At 55.4% G+C, this 21,025-nt stretch overlaps 1 protein-coding gene across 13 annotated transcripts in view; it reads right to left on the bottom strand.

Annotated features, from left to right (window-relative positions):
* ILF3 (interleukin enhancer binding factor 3) overlaps positions 1–20,693 on the bottom strand; it is a 29,175-nt gene extending 8,482 nt beyond the window's left edge. For 2 of the 13 annotated variants that reach the window (XM_044752091.2, XM_044752098.2), the window contains exons 1-18: positions 20,435–20,623; positions 9,609–9,706; positions 9,239–9,280; positions 8,563–8,792; positions 8,232–8,409; positions 6,120–6,267; positions 4,769–4,860; positions 4,293–4,388; positions 3,671–3,782; positions 3,155–3,252; positions 2,475–2,586; positions 2,275–2,385; positions 1,754–1,953; positions 1,226–1,393; positions 725–862; positions 462–638; positions 212–365; positions 43–96 (exon numbers count right to left, since the gene is read on the bottom strand). In XM_044752091.2, the coding sequence (XP_044608026.1) occupies positions 43–96; positions 212–365; positions 462–638; positions 725–862; positions 1,226–1,393; positions 1,754–1,953; positions 2,275–2,385; positions 2,475–2,586; positions 3,155–3,252; positions 3,671–3,782; positions 4,293–4,388; positions 4,769–4,860; positions 6,120–6,267; positions 8,232–8,409; positions 8,563–8,792; positions 9,239–9,280; positions 9,609–9,611 (2,113 nt within the window). In that variant the 5' untranslated portion in view covers positions 9,612–9,706; positions 20,435–20,623. Of the gene's footprint in view, positions 1–42; positions 97–211; positions 366–461; positions 639–724; positions 863–1,225; positions 1,394–1,753; positions 1,954–2,274; positions 2,386–2,474; positions 2,587–3,154; positions 3,253–3,670; positions 3,783–4,292; positions 4,389–4,768; positions 4,861–6,119; positions 6,268–8,231; positions 8,410–8,562; positions 8,793–9,238; positions 9,281–9,608; positions 9,707–19,322; positions 19,387–20,434 lie in introns of all 13 variants that reach the window. The other 11 variants (XM_044752092.2, XM_044752099.2, XM_044752094.2 and 8 more) reach the window with 8 other exon arrangements.
* Between the last annotated feature and the right edge of the window lie 332 nt (positions 20,694–21,025).

The raw sequence follows: 21,025 nt of genomic DNA, 5'->3' as shown, positions 1-21,025 counted from the left end.
GCAGCTTCTTCCCCAGTCAGACAAGGAGAAACGCACACTTACTGTAGCCGGCGGTCGCCGAGTTGCCTCCATACCCGTAGCTGCCATACCCGGCGCCTGGAAGGGAAGAGACAGGGTTACCGAGGCCGAGGTGGGTATGCCCGGCCCTGGGGCCCCCCACACCCTGAGAGCAAGCTGGGCCACGGGGCCAGCACAGGACAAGGGTCCTCACCAGCATTCATGTAGCCTCCGTGGTTGGCGCCACCGAATCCTCTCCCTCTCCCTCGACTGCGGATGTTCCCTCCTCTGCCCCGCCCTCGGAGGTTTGGGGGCGGGGGCACTTCGTTGTGCATGGGGCCCCCCATGCCAAACCCAGGGTTATGAGGCTAGATGGGAGAGAAGACAGACAAGTCACCTTCGCCTCACACCCAGGGCACGGGGGACTTCGCGCCAAGGCCAGAGAAATGAGGGGGGCGGCTGACCTTAGCAGCAAACTTGGGTCCACCTCTGACAGGCACAGGGGCCCTCTTCTTCTTGTTGGCCTCGAGAGAGAGCGGGGCGTCGGGGAACAGCTTCTCGAGTGCAGCCAGGGCAGCATACGCTTTGGCCACCTTTTTGTTCGAGCCAGCACCTTGAAATTTCTGCCCATCCACCTCGACCTGGGAAGAGTAGATGTGCGTCAGGGGTGGCCAGACGCCTGCCTCCGGGGTGGGGGCCGCTGCGTGGGGGCCGCCCCGCCGCTCACCTCCATGACAAAGCGCTTGTCGTGGCTGCCCCCGGTCTCCGAGATGAGCTCGTACTTGAGGCCCCGCCTCTTCTCGTTCAGCTCCATGACTGGGTTCTTGCCATGCTTAGTGAGGATCGGCCCCTGCTGTTTTACGTTCTCAGGGAAAACAGAAAAGAAAACCAACGACCTCAGTTAAGGGCTCGCGAGCCCACCTCACGCCTCAGGCCCTCCACTCTGTCTGCCCTGCTGTCCTGCGCCAGCCTCGCCTCTGGAACTCATGTGTGGGCCCCGCGAGGGGACCACCTCCACCCATACCCTCTCTCTGGGGGACAGGCTGTCTGACTGAAGGCCACCCTGTGCAGCCCTGGACGCTGGGCCATCAGCAGCCGGGCCCTCTCAGCAGTGGCGCAAAGGCTCACACCCAGCTCCTGGACACAAGGACCACTAGCTGTCCCAGCACCCAGGACACAGCTGCCTGCTCCACCCTATCGGGCCCTCCAGCGCCCACCACACGCTCACCTCAGCGGTGGGATCTGAGGGGAAGGCCGCGCTGGGGGTAGAGACGGTCTCCACCACAGGGGGCGGGGCCACCACGGCCGGCTTCGCCTCCGTCTCCTCCGCCGAGTCCTCGCCCTTGCTGGAGTCCCTGCCCTCGGCACCAGTGGGCAAGCCCATGTCCTGCAGCACCTTCAGCAGAGATACCCGTAGGGCCAGTCACCACGAGGGCTTCCAGCCCGGGGTCTGAAGCTGGAAGCTCCTGGGGGGCTCCCGGCAATTGGGAAGGTGTTTTGCCCGTTAGCTCCCAAGAGACCCACTGCCCAGCTGGGTCTAGGGACACCCTATGTGTCAGCCACAAGGACCAAGGCATCATCGCCACGTGTGACCTGGCAAACATTTGAAAGTCTAACGGTTGCAGCGCTCGCCCGCCTGGGCTCCTACCCCAGGCCCCGTGCTGTCTGCATTGAGCGCCTCACAGGGAGTCGGGGGCCGGGGGCACTCTTGCTGTTTGGAGGACATGTCCCATCGCAGGGCCGCGGCCACACTCACCTTGACGGCCACGTGCAGCTTGGCGGTCTTTTTGGACGGGCCCGAGGCCTCGAACGAGTTGCCGTCCACCTCCACAGACATGGTGAAGATGGGCGCGTGCACCGGCCCAGTCTGGGAAACCAGTTTGTACTGCAGCCCCGGCTTCAGCTGGTTGAGCCTCATCAAGGCGTTCATCGCCTGGGGCGGCTCTGCCTTCTCCTCTGGAGAGAGAACAGCGACACTGTTCTGCAAGGTCGGTCAGCTGAGCCGGGGAGGGGGCACGTCTGCCGGCCTCCTGCCCCACAGAACAGTGGCCCGGGTGCTGCGCGCACCACGGCCTCCCCGCCCTTCACAGGCATACCCACCCCACCTGTGTTCCCTGCCCGCGCTGTATTTAGTCATTGAGAAAAAGGACTTCAGTATCGCGTCCGAGCAAACGCAGCAACAGCAGGCATCTTGTGCACGAGGTGGTGGGGGATGGGGGGTGCTAACCCTCCCTGGAGCCAGGGCAGGGAAGCTGGGCTGGGAACGAAGGCCCGCACCTTTCTTCTGGATCTTCTTCTTCTTTTTGCTGGGCGACTTCTCCTCCCCGTCCTCCTCCATCGGGCGCTTCATGGGCGTAATGGCGTAGGTGGTACTGGGGGGGATTTGAACTGAGGGAAGAGCGGGACAGGGCGGCTGAGTGCAGCCCGGCCTCTGCTGCGCGTGCGCCCCGCCGCGCCGCCTGGCCCTGTGCGCTCACCCGTGTAGTCCACCGGAGTTTCGTTCTTTGGTTTCTTGGGCATCTTAGAAGGCAGAGGGTCCATCCCCAGGACTTTATGGAGCTGGCCAAACGCAGCAAGTCGCAGAGCATGCTGGAGAAGGGGAAGAAGACTCTGACTCGGCCGCCCTGCGCTCCCAGCTGAGGTGTGTGCGCTTGCTAATGCCTTCTGGAAGGGGCGGGAGCTGGGGCGTGCTAACGGTCTCCCCTACTACAACAAGGGGTCCCCCAACAGCCAGGGGAGGGCCTGACTGCCAGGGCCCAGCCTCGCTGTGGGGGAAGGCCAGCCTGTGACCACCCCCCGAGAGGAGTACAGGAGACCCCATCCTGGGGACTGGTTGCCACACGGAGCCACGTGGTAGGCCTGCAGGGGAAGGAGCCCCAGAGCTGTCCACACAGCAAGTTCGTCTCCCCGCTAAACTCGGTGTCCGAAAACAGCACTCGAGCCGGCCGAGGGGGCAGGCGACAACCACGCGTGGCGCCAGGGGAAAGAAGCAGCCCAGGCTGGGGCGCCCTGTACCGGGCGCGAGCCCTCTCCTGCAGTCCCCGACCTGAGCCTAGTGTCTGTGGCGGCCCTGAGAACGCCCAGTAACGGAACTGAAGCCGGTGATTACACACTGGGTCAGGGCTCGCGGTGGCAATGGCAATGGCGGCGACTATACCTGCGCACTCTGTGTGATATCTTCCCGTTGCTGTCTGTCTAGATGCCCAATAGCATCAGTGGCTTCTTTTTCACAAGGGTCATAAATGCCAGAACCATCTGAAGGCAGGAAACAAGGAAGATATGCAGAGGATTATCTTTTAGCATCTCGGAAGAGCTGTGCTGGCTGAGGGAACCAGGTGCGTTACCCCCCGCGCCCCATCCACACCCAGCTCTGGAAAACACGCCGAGCTCGGTGACCCACTCGGCGGCTAGCCCATGAGGGCAATAATCCATGTGTCTCAGAGCAAGGAGCTCGCGTGGGAGTGGGCCACCACTGCCCCGGGTCCGCCCTGAGTCACACTGCGGAGCCGGCACAGGGCTGGATATGATGGTGCAAGAGGGTAGTCACATGCTTCAGCCCTAGGGGGACACGGGGTTGCTGCTGCCCTAACCCGGTCAGGGGACCCGCCAGGAAGCGGCCTCGGGGCCTCAATCCCTGTCCTGTGCCTGTGACTTGCAGCGCACAGGGCCCCACCTGGCATCACGATGCCCGAGGCCAGGCACTCCAGCACTCTGCGCAGGGCCTCGCCGGCGCCCATGGGCCTGTTGGCCGTGCCGATGGACTTCTCGCACAGCAGCTCGAGCGGCTGGAAGGCAAGGGGCACGGTGAGCCAGCGCCCAGGGCACAGCCACTGGGGCCACACCAGACACCGGACCTGTCTCCTTAAAGAGCTGGGGGAGGCCTCTCGGCTCTGCGGGCCCAGACGCAAAGTCGAGGCCATACTGGAGGTACTTATATTTAAGATGCAGCCATTTGAAAGCATGAAAACCCTCCTAAGTCCAGGCTGTCAGAAAGCAGGCAGCTGGCCAGGAGCAGCCACAAACACTGCTTCCTGGACGGACCCGTGAGAGGAAGCACACGGCCTGGCCCGCCCTCCCGAGGCTGCATGGGCTCTTTCCACAGAGGACCTGGTCTCGCTTGCACCCCTACCCAGGGGGTGGCACACAGTAACTGCTCCACAAGCCGCCATGACAGGGATGCATCAGCCACACCCTGAAGGACCACTGCAGCCCGGACACCATGATACATGCCCGGGATACGGGAGGAGGGCTCTGTGCACACAACCCCTGGGGGCCGAGGCTACGAGGCGCCTTACCCATCCTCTGAGGGGACCCCAGGTGGGCACACGGGTGCACAGGTCCCTCAGGACCCGGATGACAATGACACACGACTTCAGCCCGTTGGCTCTGGCCTAAAGGAACAAAGCACAGGCTCTTTAACCGAGGCTGCTCCGCGCACACAGGCACACATGAACACGAGTCTCAGGGCGCTGCTTTGTCCAGGGTACGTGGTGAGCGTTCGCCACCACAAAGCGCGTGGTCAGTGGCAACGTCACTGTGCAGACAACAAGGACAGTACTCGTGGCACAAAGCAGCAGTGGCCCACCTACTAGTCACAAGCCTCCTGGGGGTGTCAAATTTGTGCACGCGCGCTCCTTTAGCAACCGCACGCCGGCGGCTGCTAAGTTCGGCACGGTGGTCTTCATGGTCCCGAAACTTTACGGTGCAAGTTAGCCAAGTTAAAGCTTAGGAATTCTCTACCGAAAGACAAATAGAAGAACAAAATGCAAACCTGGAACCACTTGGCGTGTCGGAGGGACGCCAAGGCAGCAAGGCATTTGTGCCTGTCCAGAACGTCCGGGGGGTCGTTGACTGAGGGCGCTTCTATTCATGGGCGGAATAAGAAGACAAGGCAGTTTGACCAAGGGGTTTCTGTCGGGTGGGAAGGGGTGTGGCGGCTCCCTATGGGCAGCCGAGGCTCCCGGGGTCTCAGGGCATCTCCGCCCTGGGCCAGGGAAGGAGAAGCTGGAGTGCGTCTAATTCTGCCCTGAGAGGAAATCAAAAAAATCAGAGGCCCCTCCAAAAAAAACCAAAAACAAAACCAAAGGTGGGAAGTTACTCTAAAAGGCACCATCCCATGGGGGAGGGGACAGATAGGTGGCCCCTATCTTCTAAGAGACTGTTACCTTGCTTCCTCCCCTGGATCTCCCAAGAAATGAGCTATGCTAAAAATTTCAATAGAAAAAAAAAAAACAAAAACAAAAAGGTGCGGGGAGTGGAAATGAACTCCCTCTCTGCGCCCACCAGGCTGACTGCCCTGCCCCAGCCCTTGACAGAGAGAGTCCTGTTGGTCAAAGGTCCAGCGTCCCTAAATGGATACACGAGAAGGGCTCTGCTAGCCGGAAGCAGACGTCAGAACGGAAAGGAATGCAGAGCGCCGGCCGGGCCGCAGTGCCCGTGCTGCAGCAGAAGAGGCCGTGTCCCCCGCCGCGCCAGGGCTTCGGGGAAGGCCCACGACCCTTCCTCCATGGCATGAGGAATGTGATCAAGACACATCGCGTGAAGAGCCGCGTGAGGGGCCCAGGGTGGACCTCGAATCGAGAAAGCACTATTAACGCTTGAGGTTTTGGTTTGAGAATCGCACAAGTGCTTAAAACTTGACCCAAACTCCGCACCAGCTGGGTCCCTCACCGCGGCCGATCAGCGTGGCCAGGGGAAGAGGACACACGAAGGAGCCCTCGGTTCTGCTGCAGCACAAGCAGTCGGCCCCACTCCAGCGTGATGTTCACGCAGAAACCATCTGCTGTCTTCATACTTGAAAAACCACAAAATCACCAGGGACACGCTTGTCCAAGGCCAGAGAATGGCTCAACCGAAGTACCCAGTTCAACACGAGAACATTCCAGGATTACGAGCAACGCCAATGGTGCAGCCCTCTGTGAAAAGTGCTACTCACTTTCAGTGCGAGCATTGTGTGAAGCTCCCTGGGAGCGACACCGCAGGGAGCTGCGATCTCGGAGCAAAGGTGGCCAAAGCCACACCGAGCGCCTTGCCTCAGAGCACTCTAAAACTGAATAGCACATTTGAATGGCGAGGGAACACCCCGTCTCTGAGGTCCTGCAGGCCTGCCTCAGCCGCCCTACCTCCAGCTAACACCTTCTCCATTTCTTCTCTGACAACAGGGGACGTCAGGTGGATGGTCAGGGACAATGGAGGCTCTTTCGTGTTTTTTATCACAATCGCAGCGTCATCGACAGACTGGAGGATTTCGTACTTGTCTTCTGTGACAGCCTACAAAAGAAAAGGCAGCCTGCAGCACACTTTCTTCGCGGGGTAATCGGCAGCGCTGGGTGGCCTGCTGGTCACTACGGTCGAGGCCGCCTTCTTGGGGGTGAGGTGACAGCAGTGCCTTCCCCCCAGGGGGTCAGGACCTCCCTCTTGCCATCCAGGTCTTTGTCACTTTGCGGGCACTGCAGAGAGGAGGGGACCAGCTCCGCAGAGAGAGCAATGACTGCCACAGGAAGCTTTATAAGGCAACGGGAAGGGCTGAGGGTCTGGAGAGGAGACTAGGGCCCGAACCCTCGTTTTCTCCCTTGCGACTCGCGTAACTTTAGGTAAGTCTCTTGATCGCACTACGATCGTGGTTTCTAATCCGTGAAATGGACAAAGCGATGTGACCTCTAGCACAAGGCTGCAAGAGGCTTGCGTGGGCCCTGGGGGTCCAGCATGAGGCCCAGCAGCGGGCATCCAGACACCGCTATTTCCACCCCAGGAGGAGCAGCCCTCAGGGTGGAATGACAACCACGGGGAGTGAGAGCGTTTACAGCCTATGAGGCACATAAGATCATGGACTGGCTGCAGTACACACGTCTATAAATGGATGTTCCCAACAGTCTGACCTCCTCTTCCTTTATCAGTTTACATGCCTTGATGAGGCAAATTCCAGCTCTTAGGATTTTTGTTATGGAACGCACAGTAAATATCATGCCGGGGGGGGGGAACAAACGCGCCCCAGCAAATCGAAAGTGCGCTTTCTCCTCAGCACTCCGGGCCGGACTGCGCCTGCTCGCGGGGCTGTCTGTGCACTCTAAGATGCTTAGCAGCATCTCTAGCCACCGAGTAGGAGCCAGTAGCACCCAATTCTCCCATGGTGACAACCAAAACTGTCTCCAGCCAAATGTCCCCTGGGGGCAAAATCACCCAGCAAAGCACTAATCTAAAACGATAAAATACACTTTATTCGCATCTTTCTTCAAAGACGGACTCTGCAGAAATAATCTTTCCTTTAGAAACATTTACATCAACTTCATTTCTTCAATTAACATACTTCTTATAGTTAAGGATTAAAATTAGCTTAAAAATTACCACGAAAACAGAAAAGTTTAGGGCTTCGTTCCCCTTAAACTGCCCCTGAAAAGAACCTCTGGCCCTGCGTCAGCACCACCTCTCAACGCCAACCCACCAACCCCAGACCGTCACCGCACAAGACGGAACGCGTGTTTCTGGGTGAAGTGAACACTGTGTCTCCCTCGAAGGAAGGAGATTTGTGTCTTTGTCTTTACTTTCTTCTTTCGCTGATCCTGTCCCTAAATGCAGGGTGGACCCATCCCAGGGAGGCAGCATGTGGCAATGGGGCATGGAGGCTCTGAAGGCGGAGAACTCGCCAGCCGGGGATGCTGGGGTCATTACTCAGCTCCCTGAACCTCGGTCACATCTTCCAGAACACTGAGATGATAAAGCCCTACCTCAGAGGGTCGTTACGAGGATGAAATGATTCACGTAAAGAATGCGTCTGGCCCAGAGCCTGGTGTAGTCAAAGCTCACGAAATGTCAAAGGCTAGTATTTATGCAACACTTTGGTAACGAGACAAATCAACTGGTTTTAAAAAAGCTTCTCTGTCCAGGTTCGGATCAGGAGGAGCGTCAATAACTGTACTATCTAGTCATCCATCCACCCGACGCCATGTGGATGTGAAGGCCAACCGACTGCGGCCCTGGCACAGTGCAGCTTGGCGCCTGGCAGGCACGGGGTCCTTCCTGGCTGCCACTGCAGCCAGCAAGCCACCATCCACAGAACTTCAGTGGCTCCGTGGCATCCTGCCCATTAGCCATCGAGAATACCAGAAGGCCTGACCACAGCAAGTGCAAGGTGGGTCTGGAGGGTGCCTCGGCGCCCTGCACAGCTGGGCGTGGCCCCCTCTGCCCCGCGTCCTCCACAAGCACCCCGACCCCGTCCCAGGGGGCGCTGCACTCACAGCGAGCTGGATGGCCAGGTTGTCGGCCACTTTGTCCAGGAGGGCGGTCGTGGGCTTCTCCTTGCACAGCAGCACCAGCTCGAGGTCCAAGTCCCCCTTGAGCAGCAGGCCCTTGGCCACGAGGCCAACACGCATCACCCCACGCAGGGTTCTGGTCATGTGCTCCGTCTTCTGCTCCCTGAGGACAGACCACCCACCTTCAGGGAGGCATCCAGTCCGCCCAGAACCCAGAGGCCCTGGAAAGGCTGGAATCCCTTAGAAAAGGAGATGCTCACCTACACTGGCCAGTCTCCCCAGGAAAGCAAAAGGACCCCAGAGCTCTCCCACTTACCCGGCGCCTTCTTTGCTCTCATCCTCCGGGGGTGCATCCATGCTCTCCGACTCGGCATGCTCACTGCTGCCTTTCTCCTGCTCATCGATCCAGTCGGATACGGCTTTGAGAGCCCGTTCCGTGTGCGACACCATGTTCTGCACCGCCTCCAGCTCCTCTTGGGTCGGATAAACGGACGAATGCTTTGCCATCACGTGGCGATCATCATTCACAAAAATTCGCACTGGACGCTGGAAACGCAAAAACTCAGTCAAAAACAACGCAGAATCCAGGCAACCCACCGCTTATCTTTTAAGCTGCACAACTCAGAATTATGTATCAGCATTTGTGTGAAAATAAGACTCTGAACATGATGGAGGGTTTGCGACCAGGACAACCAAACCTAACAGTTGTGCCTTGTCTAGGCAGTGGGAAGGGGGCACTTGCTTCACACATTTCGATGTACAGTAGTCCCCCCGGATCCGTAGGGGTACATTCCAAGACCCCCAGTGGATGCCTGAAACCGCGGATGGTACCGAACCCTAGAGACACGCTGTTTTTCCTACACAGACGTGCCTATGACAAAGCTTAAGTTAGAAATGAGGCACAGTAACAATAAACTAGAGCCACTCTACCACCGCCGTAAGAAGTCATGTGCATGTGGCTGCTCTCAAAGATCTTAGCGCGCTGTACTCACCTTTCCTCTTCTTCTTGTGACGATGTGATGATGACACAAAGCCTACGTGATGAGATGAAGTGAGGTGAATGACTGCATCACGCTACTCAGAACGGCGCGCAATTTACAACTTAGGAACTGTCTACTTCTGAACTTTCCACTTAATATTTTCGGACCGCAGTTAACCGCAGGTAACTGACACCGCGGAAAGCAAAACCACGGATAAGGGGGGACTACTGTATTTGAACTGTTACACTATGCAGTATTTTATAATTCAAAACCTCTCATGACAGTGGTAATAGAACCAAACGCTTAAAAAGGGCAATGCTACAAACATTTTTGTACATAAACGAAGAAACAGCATCTATGATTTAAAAAAAAAAATTCTTACCATTTTTACTTCTTTTTCTGTAGTGTCTGGAAATCAAATTTTTGCTTATCTTTTCAAATTGTGACAGATTTCCTTGGTGTTATCAATACTTCAACTATCTACAAGATCAGAAAATCCTTTTAGTTTCAAATATTTCACAGCTGGATGAATTTTATCGCCCAGACAGTCGGCAGTATGCAAGCCGGGGTGCCGCCTCCCGAAGGAGCCCATTGACACAGCAGGACGCATCTGTACTTCCAAGTAACCACACTAAGCCAAGGCACAAACAACTACAAAATCCCCTCAACATGCCAACAGCTGGTTTCTAGAAGCCACATCTGATTTCAGGCCCACGCTCATGTAATTTTTACTTTTTCTACCTTCTTCCATCAATTTTTACATAAAGTATGTCAATTTTTAAAAATATAAAAAATAAATATATTAACAAGCCTCCAAAAAATGGTACAGGAAGAAATATTTGGCAAAATCTTGGTGTCTGGAGAAGGGAGAGTGAGTGAAGGAACTCTGGACCCTGAGGGTAATGAAGAGATGGAAGGAAAGCAGGAGACAGAGGACCCCAAAAGACTTCTGTAACCTGCACAGGTAAGAACCTTCTGCAACGTCAGGTGGACATGACCACTGCGCCACGTGGATGGACAGACCTGTGGGTTCAACTCCAGAGACGCTGAGACAACTGAAATGTACCACAGAAGTCTTCAGGACACATGTGGTTATAACTACAATTTTGGACTCATTAAATAACATGCCAACTACAACCTACTCAATTCCCACTCTGTGCCAACAGTCTGGTCCACACTGAACTCTTCCAACGGAGCCGACAAAACCCCCATCCGAATGTGTGTCAGATGAATCCACCCATTCCATCCAACCACGTAACAGCCAGCCCCCTCAGTCTACGCCGGGTACCAGCCAGAGCAGCAAAGGCACCCGCTTCAAGAATAAACGTTGACATGATTGGCCAAAACAAGAATTTCCCACAATGCTTCAGGACTACCTAGCAATCTAATTGAAAATTTAAAGGTTTCAAAGTAGAACTTGAAAATCTAAGGGTGGAATGGGAGGTGACACCTCCGCAGAGCGCGGAGAGAGGACAGGCGGGGTCAAACGCTTCATGGTGGGGGAGGGGGAGGGGAGGGAGAAGGGGAGGACCAGGCCCTGGGCTCAGCTGCGGGCTGGGCGTGGGCCCTTGGGGAGCCACTGGGTTGTCACCAAGTGGAGCCTGAATCCTGCCTGCCCAGCCATGCGGCCTTGAAGTTTCTTTGGCGCTTCCTCCTCCTAACCTGCAACATGGCAGCTGTCCCTCTAGCTCTCAGGGACACTGTGAAAATTCAATGAGTCAACCCATGGGAAGCATGCAGCACAAATCCCACAGACCCTCAAAGTTGACACAGACTTCTCCTACATCATCGGGGTGCTGTGGGGCCGAGTGATGAGTGACGTGCACCCACAGTGCACCCCGTATTAAGGAATGAGCATTCATTCAGTCAGGAATGAATGATATTGCAGCTGTATCTGAAAATAACAGCTTTAGCGGTATACCTTTTTTGGGGGGTGAGGAAGACTGGCCTCCAGCTAACATCTCTCGCCAATCTGCCTTTTTCCGCCCTCCCCAAAGCCCCAGTACATAGCCGTATATCCTAATTGTAAGTCGTTCTAGTTCTTCTATGTGGGACGCTGCCGCAGCATGGCCTGATGAGCAGTGTGTAGGTCTGCTCCCAGGATGCGAACTGGGGAACTCTGGGCCAAAGCAGAGCGCCCGAACTTAACCACTATGCCTCTGAGCCAGCCCCAAGAATGTCTTTATCTGTTGGATGCACAATGAAGATAGACTTATAGCTGAAAGTGCATGTCTGGTAACTGCTATACAATACTCCAGTGAGGCGGGGAGTGGGGAAAGAACAAGGAAGGAACAAGATGGCAAAATGGTGACAGCTGTTGAACCTGGGGGTGGGTATATTGGGACTCACTTGTGCGTGTTTGAAAATTTCCATAATAGTTTTTTTTAAACGCATAATACACTTACGCACTCTTCAAAATGGCAGCTATAGCAGGCAATCTACAAGTTAAACCAAAGCTCAGAAACCCAATTTTAACCCGACAAGAAGTGGGCCATCAGAAATCACAGCCTCACAGCAAGGAGGAGCCTGTGAGAAAGAGCCACCAGTCCTGGCCATAGCTATGCTGGAACCCCGTCAATCTGATAAGGAAGGCGGACGCTGAAAGCCGCATTTACTGATCCGACCAGAATTCAGTGTACACCTCCTGTGTGCCAGGCGCTGGCCAAGATGCTGGGGCACGACAGACATGGCAGGCAAGCCCCTGTTCCTGCGGCCCAGGCCAGCCGGTGTGCTCTAAGCAAGGCCAACCCTCCCGGTCCACCACGGCACAGGAGCAACGCCCGCTCACTGGACACCTGTCAGTGCTCATCTTATGCTGCCCCCACCACAAAGAGCCAACGAAGAGACTTCACAGTCACACAGAACCGAAGCCCCGGCCCCGGGGACCACAGCCTTTCCACTAAGGGCTCTGCCAGACGGGCAGTGTCGGAACCGACTACAGGAGCTCCTCGGAGAGGCGGTGGACTCGGCACCTGACAAAGGAGCCGCACCAGGTGAGCCCGGGCCACGCTGCGCGCCAGCCAGCAAGCACGCGCTCACAGACTGACGCAGGCTCGCACAGAGGACGGGCGCTGACTGTGAGGGCTGCCACTGGCCACACTTGGGGCAATGGAGTATCCAAAGAAATAATGCTTCCACCTCCATGAAGTTCTAGAACAGGCGAAACTAACCAACGATGGGAGGGAACTCAGAACAGCAGGTGCCTCTGGGGATGGTGGCGGGACACCTGAGAAGGGGCCCAGGGAGCTCTCTGGGGAGAGGGCCAGCGGCTCCACCTTGGTCGGGGCTGGACGTACGCAGTGGTTAGAACTCCCTGAACGGTATGCTCCAGACCTGCGCATTCCTTCAAAGAAAAGAACTAACGGTAGGCAAATGCTGGACTCTAGCTCATATTCAGAGGGAAAACTGCAACTTTCTACTACTTACTTTGAAACCCATCTTAAACATAAAGTGGACTGAAGGAAGAAGAGAACAGGTGGATGGACAGATGTGTGACACAGAAGAGTCAACCGTCAACGACAGCACCCAGGGAGGGTACACGAGGTGAGGCGGTGTTCCCCGCAAAATTGTGTCACCTTTTGTATATTTTGAAAATATAAGTGTTTCAAATATATAACTAAAATTAATTCAGCACATTGAACTTACACAAATCCACGAGTCCATAATGATACTTAAAAAACAAAAACCGAAAACCCTAGTTTGCCACCCTCGGAGCTGGCTACAGCCCAACTCCACATTCAAAATCATTCATAGGACTGAAGTTCACCCAGCTGACGTGGGGAATCTACCAAAAGCGCCATCTGACAGAGAGAAGTGAGGAGCCAAAACCCTTCCTTCCATGGCTGGGGAACAAGATACTCATTGTGTCAAAACATCAGCCCATCAAAAGTGTCCCAATGGGCCGGCCCAGTGGCACAGCAGTTAAGTTCACATGTTCCGCTTCCACAGCCCACGGTTCCCCGGTTCGGATCCCAGGTGCGGACCTACACACCCTTTGTCAAGCCACGCTGTGGCAGGCGTCCCACATATAAAGCAGAGGAAGATGGGCATGGATGTTGGCTCAGGGCAAATCTTCCTTAAAAAAAAAAAAAAAGTGCCTTAAGGACGTGCACAGGCCCCCAAACACATCTGTCTTCAGCCAATGCGCTGCATGTAGGTTTCCATCCACTGTCTTCACTGTTTATAATGTGGAAACAGGGCGGGGCCTTGGCTCCGCGGCTGCCTCACTTGCTGGACCTCTGCTCAGAGGCGCAGGCCCCAGGAGGGACCTCTGCTGGGACTCATTGGGCTGTGGCCAGTCTGACCACCACACTTGGCCCGACTGGTCCATTCATCCCAGGCCCTCCTGAGGGCAGGCCTTGGTGGCAACGCCTCCTGATCCAGGTGGACAAGCGAACACGAGCACTAATTATCTGAACTAAAGCAACTGTTGGAAAACTGGTGTCAACACTCCCTTCCAGGGCAACAAAACTGGCCTTGCTTGTCTCTAGGGAGGCCAGGTCTGCCATCCAGGCCTCCGGGAAGCCAGCTGCCCTGGTCCTGAACACCAAGGAACCCCTCTCATTAAGGAACACCCGGGTCTTCTGGGTGAGCAGAAACCTCCTTCTAAAGATTTCTGGGGGGACTGGCCCGGTGGCACAGCGGTTAAGTGCACATGTTCCGCGTCTTGGCAGCCCGGGGTTCACCGGTTCGGATCCCGGGTATGGACATGGCACCGCTTGGCAAGCCATGCTGTGGCAGGCATCCCACATATAAAGTAGAGGAAGATGGGCAGGGATGTTAGCTCAGGGCCAGTCTTCCTCAGCAAAAAGAGGAGGTTAGGCAGCAGATGTTAGCTCAGGGGTAATCTTCCTCAAAAAATAAAAATAAATAAAAACAAAGATTTCTGGCGAAGAGCACAGCACCCGACGCGCACCCTGCACCGCCCCTGCCAACCTAACTCCAGACAGAAGCTGTCCAAGGCTGCACAGTCGCTCCTACAGCTATGTTCGGGAGTCAAACGTGGGCACCAGCAGAGCCCGAGTTTTACCAGCCCAGCCTCTGAAAAGAAACCCCAGGAAGGAAGGAGCGGAGACAGCAGGATCAGGATTTTGACCAAGCCCACCCTGAGGCCTGGGATGATCTAACATGCAGGGGTCAGGTTTCTGTTCTTTGTTCTGGAAACCAGCCCACCCACAGCATGCAGCGGTAAAGGAGGCAAAGCCACAAACATTCTGCCTGCGGTGCGATGACCATCTTTCTGACCTCTCACTAATTACACTGACGTCCAGGGCACTTGCTGCCGGGAAAGAAAGGCCCAAGTTAGCCTGTGTGGACCAAGAAAGGTTTGGAGCATGAACGCCGGTGGAGTGGCAACACCCTAAGAGGGATGGCCCCATCTGTCTTCCAGGGTGGATCTCCCTCCAGGGTGCTCCGCAAAACCTTACAGCTGTCCCCACCACTCTGGGGAACAGTCTGGAGAACTGGCCTGATGCAGACAGACGATAGAGACCGAATCACGCTCCAAAATGTACCAGGACCCAGCCGAGCTCCTGCTCCCCGACCTCTGCAGCTCCCAGTCCGGGTGTGAAGTGACGTGAGACTCGCGCTACCCTTCAGTGACCCCTTCAACTTCTACTGATTCAGACTCACGTCATTCAAGGACTCATGGACAATAATCTTGACAAGGCAACCCAGCCAGAAGATGCTCCTCGAAAATCTGGTTATGGATGCCATGCCGAGAAACTTCTAAACTCAACTCAAATCTAAAGGCTAGAGCAACGGGTCCTAGTTCTGTCTGCAGGAGTGTTTTAACTGGTCCACAGGGAGGTGTAAAGTTAGGAATAAAGACTTTCACAAATATTTTCAATTTAAAGAACTGCCCTTTAAGCTTATTTTCTTCCTATATTTTCAGCATTAAAATATCCCTTTTTCTTATGAAAAGGTGGAAATGGAATACAGTGACAAAAGGATATTTTCTTTGACAAAATAAAAAGTCGGCAAATACAGACTGTTTCTCAAAATGCTTCTGGAACTCCACCTGGTGTGGGAGACCCAGGACTCCAGGCCCTGTGGTACGTGGAGCACCCACGGGTCTTGGGGACAGAAACCCCAGGTGTGTGTCCCACCCTGGACCCCCCAACCTGGCAGCTGTGGGACCTCCAGGAAATTACTTACCTGTTCAGAGCTGGGTCAAAAATGAGATGAAAACACCAGCTAGGCCTAAGAGTTGCAAACAGTCAGGATGAAAGGTGACTGTGGGAAAATGCTCTAACTGTGAAAGCGTACTACACTGCAAACGCAACGTCTTAGGGTAATCTCAGCTACTCTGGGATGAACCAAAAGAAGTGCCTTAAAATCTGCTTGTGAGGGCGCACTACCACAGCACAAGGTCCAACGCGACTCCAGGCGGGAATCCCCAAACCCTCTTCCCAGCATGCTCTTCAGGCCGCGGACAGGGCAGGGGGCAAGCATGGGGACCCCCCACACCCGGTGAGGGGCAGAGGCACCTCGCCCATGGAGCCCACTAGGAAGCCTTCGATTTTTTTTTTTAACTTAATTTAATTTGTTTACTTCTCCCAAAAGTGTTTTCTCCCTAGTTAAGGGGGGAAAAAAGAGACAGTCCCTCAAAGGCTGTTAACTATGAACACAGAGATGTATGATTTCTTTTAGTGGCTAAGGATCCCTTTTTTTTTTTTTTAAGATTTTTTTTTTTATTTTTTTTTCCTTTTTCTCCCCAAAGCCCCCCGGTACATAGTTGTGTATTCTTCGTTGTGGGTTCTTCTAGTTGTGGCATGTGGGACGCTGCCTCAGCGTGGTCTGATGAGCAGTGCCATGTCCGCGCCCAGGATTCGAACTAACGAAACACTGGGCCGCCTGCAGCAGAGCGCGCGAACTTAACCACTCGGCCACGGGGCCAGCCCCCTAAGGATCCCTTTTTAAATGAAACTTTTTGTTTTGAGATTAACTGCAGCCCCGTGTGCAGCTGTAGGAAATCACAGATCCAATATACTCTTTAGCCAGTTTCCCCAATGGTAACATCTTGCCAGCTAGAGAACAATATCATAAGCACAACGCTGACGTCGATACAGCCGGAGACAGACCACTGCTGTCACAAGGATCCCTCGCTCCTGCAGCCCTTGGAGAGCCACAGTCACCTTCCCAGCAGCCAGCAGGCCTAACCCCAAGCAATCACCAACCCATTCGCCATGGCTGTAATGTTGGCATTCCAAGAATGTTACATAAACGGAATTACCGAGCATGTAACCTTTCCGGATTGGCTTGTTTCATGCAGCGTAACTGCCTCAAGATGCATCCAAGATATGTAGCAACGGTTTGTTCTTTTTTCTCACTAAGTAGTATTCCACCGTGCGGGCATACCATTGCATGTTTAACCATTCGCCCACAAGGGACAGCTGGGTGGGTTTCAGTTCTCGGCTCTTACAAATAAAGCTGCTCGGAACGTCTGTGTCTAAGTCTTCGTGTGAACACAGACGTTCATTTCTTTGGGATAAATGCCCAATGGAGAAACTACTGGGTCATATGGTACGTGCCTGTTTCGTTTAAGAAACTGCCAAAATGTTTTTCCAGAGTTGAAGTGTTAGATTTTAAAAAACTCACTCAAGTCACTTCACTGAAATCGACCCAATCCCCCTCCTCTCCGGCCCCCGCCCCCCCTCCCCCCCCACCCTGTGGTCACTGGTGAGCTCTCCCTGGGCAGCGCACAGACCTCCCTGTTCACAAGGCAGCCCGCCTGCTCTCCTGGAAGGATCTTGCACAGGTCACCCACAGGACAAATATTTAAGTGCCACTGTGAGCCATGGGGCTGGGCTGGTTATTTCCATATTGCTGACATTTAAGCTTTTTTTTTTTTTTTAAATTAGGAATACATAGCAAGGATTACTAACCTGTAAAAAATCTCAACGTACTACTAAGAAGCGAGCCTAACTTGCAACGTTTCATTCTTTAAACAGACACACACACACACACACACACAGATAAGAGAAAGAAAGCAGCTCAGAGGCAAGCAGCAGAAAAGCAAGCGCCCGGAAGATGATCCCAGTAAGACCTTATCCTTGAGCTTGAAGCACGACCCTAAGGAAAAAAGCAAGCAGCAAGGTTGTCTGGACCGTTCAAGGAAAATTATCCTGGATCTCAAAGAGCCGACAGCACTTCTTCTCACAGATCACCTAACATTATCAAAATCATCTGTAACAAATTCAGACACTGATAATAAAAGCACGCACATCCAACTCTGTAACTAATGGTCCTTGGTGATCAACATGTGGCCCACAAGAAGATGGCCCTTGGATAATAAACTCCCTTTCCTGTTAAAGGTGGCGGTTACGTTTTCAATTTCTTCATTATGTGGACAGTCAACGAGAAGAGAAAACAAATTAAATTTCAACTGGACATTGCTTTCTCAAGATAGAAAATAGCAGATGTCAGCAGTCTGTCTGAATTTCCAACTGCAACTGATAATGGGCTCACCTATAAGGTGCTGCCCGGGAGGAATCTCTCAGGGATCTAACAGAGCATCAGCATGGCAAGGACCCATTCAGCAAGTCAGTGCACTGACAAGGCTCCCGGACAGCCACCTGGCCACCGCGCTTCTACTACCCACTCTGTGACGCTGCCAGCACCACGGAGAGGCAGCACCGACTCACCCTAAGTTATAAACCTCAGGCAGCGAGTCGTCCGTCCACACAGAACTGTCACTGGCTGCAGCAGGTGTCTGAAGCCGCCTTGTCCCTTCAGGGCCACGCCCCCTCCACGAACAAACTGTGTGTCAGCTCCGGTCAGATTCCTACTTGTCTCTAATTCCCAGCCCGGCTGCTGGAAACAGAAATCAAATCTTCCTCTCCCGGGACTTCGCTAAGATAAAAAGCATCCACCATACAGAGCCCAGAGCATCCTCACTCCTGAAGGTGCAATCAAAGCAGGATGCAAATCAGGGTCACCACTCGGCGACACACAAGCCAAGACCGGATGGTGACATTCACACAGCTTCTGAAACTGCACAAGGTCCATCAACTCACTGACGAAATGCGGCAGGAGGGCAAGGCCACGCAGGTGCAAACCCGAGTTTCTTGGGGAAAACAATAAGTCCTCTGGGCCATCAAATGCAATCCGGATGGGGGCGGCAGTTAAGAGAGCGCTGTCCCAGGCCCAACTCCCCAAGCCTGTCCAGAAGCGAGCGCACTTCCACCCTCACCTCTTGCTGAGGTCCACAGACGGACAAGATGGTGCCCGCTGTTGACCCCAAGGGAAGAGGCCCATAGACTGCAGAAGGCTCCTTCCTCCTCACTGGCTCCACCTGGAAGACTGAAGCAGGGGAGCCGGAAAACGAGCACCAGATAGCGATAACAAAGTAGCAGCGGCCTCTGGCCAATGTGGCATCTCCACAGGACGATTTTAAGAAAATAACAGACACCTAGAAATATGAGCCTCCAAAATAATTCTAAGTACTAAAGGAATTTTTGCCAATAGGCAATAGTCTAAGTTCAATCAGGGCAAAACAAACAAAAACTGCAAACAAATTAGGCACCTCTGCTCCAGAAAGAGGGTGATTCCCAAGCTCGCCCAAGCTCCGGAAGGTAGAGAGACTGATAAGTGAGCACCCAGTGCTGGCAAGGCCAAGCCTGGCAATAATTGCCAGGCTCCAGACAATACTAGGGCCTGCACAGATTCCATTCACAAATCCGAGACCAGGACCTGCCCACATGGCCAAGAGACAGCTCAGGGGCAAAGACCTGAGGACTAGGGACCGGAAGAGTAGCACCTGCCCAGGCCCTGGCGCCTTTTGCCCCTTTTCCAGCTGTGAATGAGCCTCTGGTTCCCACACTTCATTCACAGCCTGAGCGGCTACTGTAGCTGCGTCCCACGAGACCACACACAAAGCATCACACACAAAGCATAGTGGCAGCACTGTGAGCCATCCGTGGAGACTCCCAACCACAAATACCTGAGGAAGACTCAAAAGTCCTAAATTTGAATCCTAACTTCGGGCGGAACCTGGCGTTTTCCCATGGACCCCAAATATGCCACCAGACCACTTATTTGAAAGAGGGCAGAATCCCAAGCAAGCAGAAAACCAGATTCAGCATCGCTAGAATACCTGAGTCCAGAAAATGTAGGCTTATCACGGAAAGTGATGCTTTCTTGCTGATCCATCATGCCCCCTAAAGCAGAACAGCAAACCACTGTCACTCAATTTTGGAAACACTGAGGAGAGACGGCTTACTCTCCCCCAAGCTGGGGGAGGACATGTTGATCACTGTACACCCCAAACAATTCATCCAGGCGGAAGATTGAGCAGGGCAGAACCTCAAGAACAAACCCAAGAATCTCGGCTACTCAACCACTTGATGAAACCAGCTAGAATAGGGTTTCCAGCGCTCATGTCTGGATCTCACCCTTGGAGACCACAGTGTACCCCAAGATCGCACCACATCACCGTTTTGGGGGAGCACGCAAAGCCTAAGCAATCTGGAAAGAAGATCCAACGTCTGTAACCACCTGGACTAAAAGAGCAAGCCTCAACCCTCCCCCAAGTTTGGATCCTGATCTGCGGGGAGGCCTGGTGGTCCAGAGATTCGGGAACCCCGTGAAGCCACAAAGCCCTCCACTGCCGTTCGCGTAGAGACGGGGTTCCAGGGAGGGGGTCCACCTCCCCGCGCCACGTAAGGACAAAGGAGGCGACATTTCCCGCCTCGGGAACCTGGGACCCTCCCGGAAGCCGGGGAGGGCCGGGCACAAAGAGGAGGGGGCGAGCAGGGGGGTGGCCGCGGCCGCGCAGGCCAGGATGCTCCCGGGCCGAGGGGGTGTGTGCTCCCGGCACGTGCGCGCCGGGCGCCGCAACAGACAAAGCGCGGCCCGCGGGAGCCGGCGGCGGGCCCGGTGCGCGCGCACCCCCCGCGCGAGGCGCCGCCGGCGGCGAGGGGCCGCGAGGGGGGGCGGATGCGCGCGCACCGGGCCTCGCCGCCGCCGCCGCCGCCATTTTGTTTCCTCGGCACAATGGGGGAGAGTAACGGCCGAGCGCGGGAGCGAGGCTGGCGGGGGAGGAGGGAGCCGGGCGCCGGGGCGAGGGGCCCGGGCGGAGGCGGGGAGCGCGGGGCGCCTCCGGCCCGGCCACCCCGACCCCTCCGCCGGGCCCGCGCAGAGCGGGAGGCAGGGCGGGGGAGGGGGAGAGGCGGGAGCGGGCCGGGCCGCCACCACATTGACGCTTACCTTGTCGGCGTCCCCTTCCCCGACCGCAGCCGCCGCCGCCGCCCTCCTGCGACAGCCTGCCGGGGTCTCCCCCCCTAAAAGCCACGCGGTGCGCACCGGGCTGCCGAGTCCCAACTGCAATGGCGAGAAGAGGAGGAGGAGGAGCCGGGGCCGGGGGCGAGCGGGCGGGCGGGCGCGCGCCGGGGAGGTGCGGGAGCACGTGACCGGCCGGAGCCCCGCCCCCTCGCCGCCGCGTTGCCGCTCGACGCAGGCCCAGCCCGAGAGGGAGGGAGGGACGGAGAGATAAGGAGGCGGGCTCTGGTCACGTGACAGGAGCGTGGGCGTTGCGTGGCCCGTCACGTGGCGTCGGAACGCGTCCCTCCCCTTTGAAGGGCTCCTCTGGATCATGTGACGGTGGCGGATTCTGAGTCCTCCTTGGGCACGTGACCAGGTCCTTGGCGCCTTCCCTTTGCCGTATTGGGAGGCCTGCATCACGTGACCACGCCGCCGCTCTTTTTTTTCAATGGCGGTTTCGGAGCGGCCGTGACCACGTGACTCCGGGCGAGGGGCGGAGCCTCCGTGCGGCTGCGACGGTGTGCGCCTGCGTGGGCG

This window comes from Equus asinus, chromosome 20 (genome assembly GCF_041296235.1).
Source record: "Equus asinus isolate D_3611 breed Donkey chromosome 20, EquAss-T2T_v2, whole genome shotgun sequence".
NCBI classification, from domain to species: Eukaryota; Metazoa; Chordata; class Mammalia; order Perissodactyla; family Equidae; genus Equus; species Equus asinus.
Note: the sequence above shows the minus strand (reverse complement) of the source record. Positions and strands in the feature narration are given on the sequence as shown.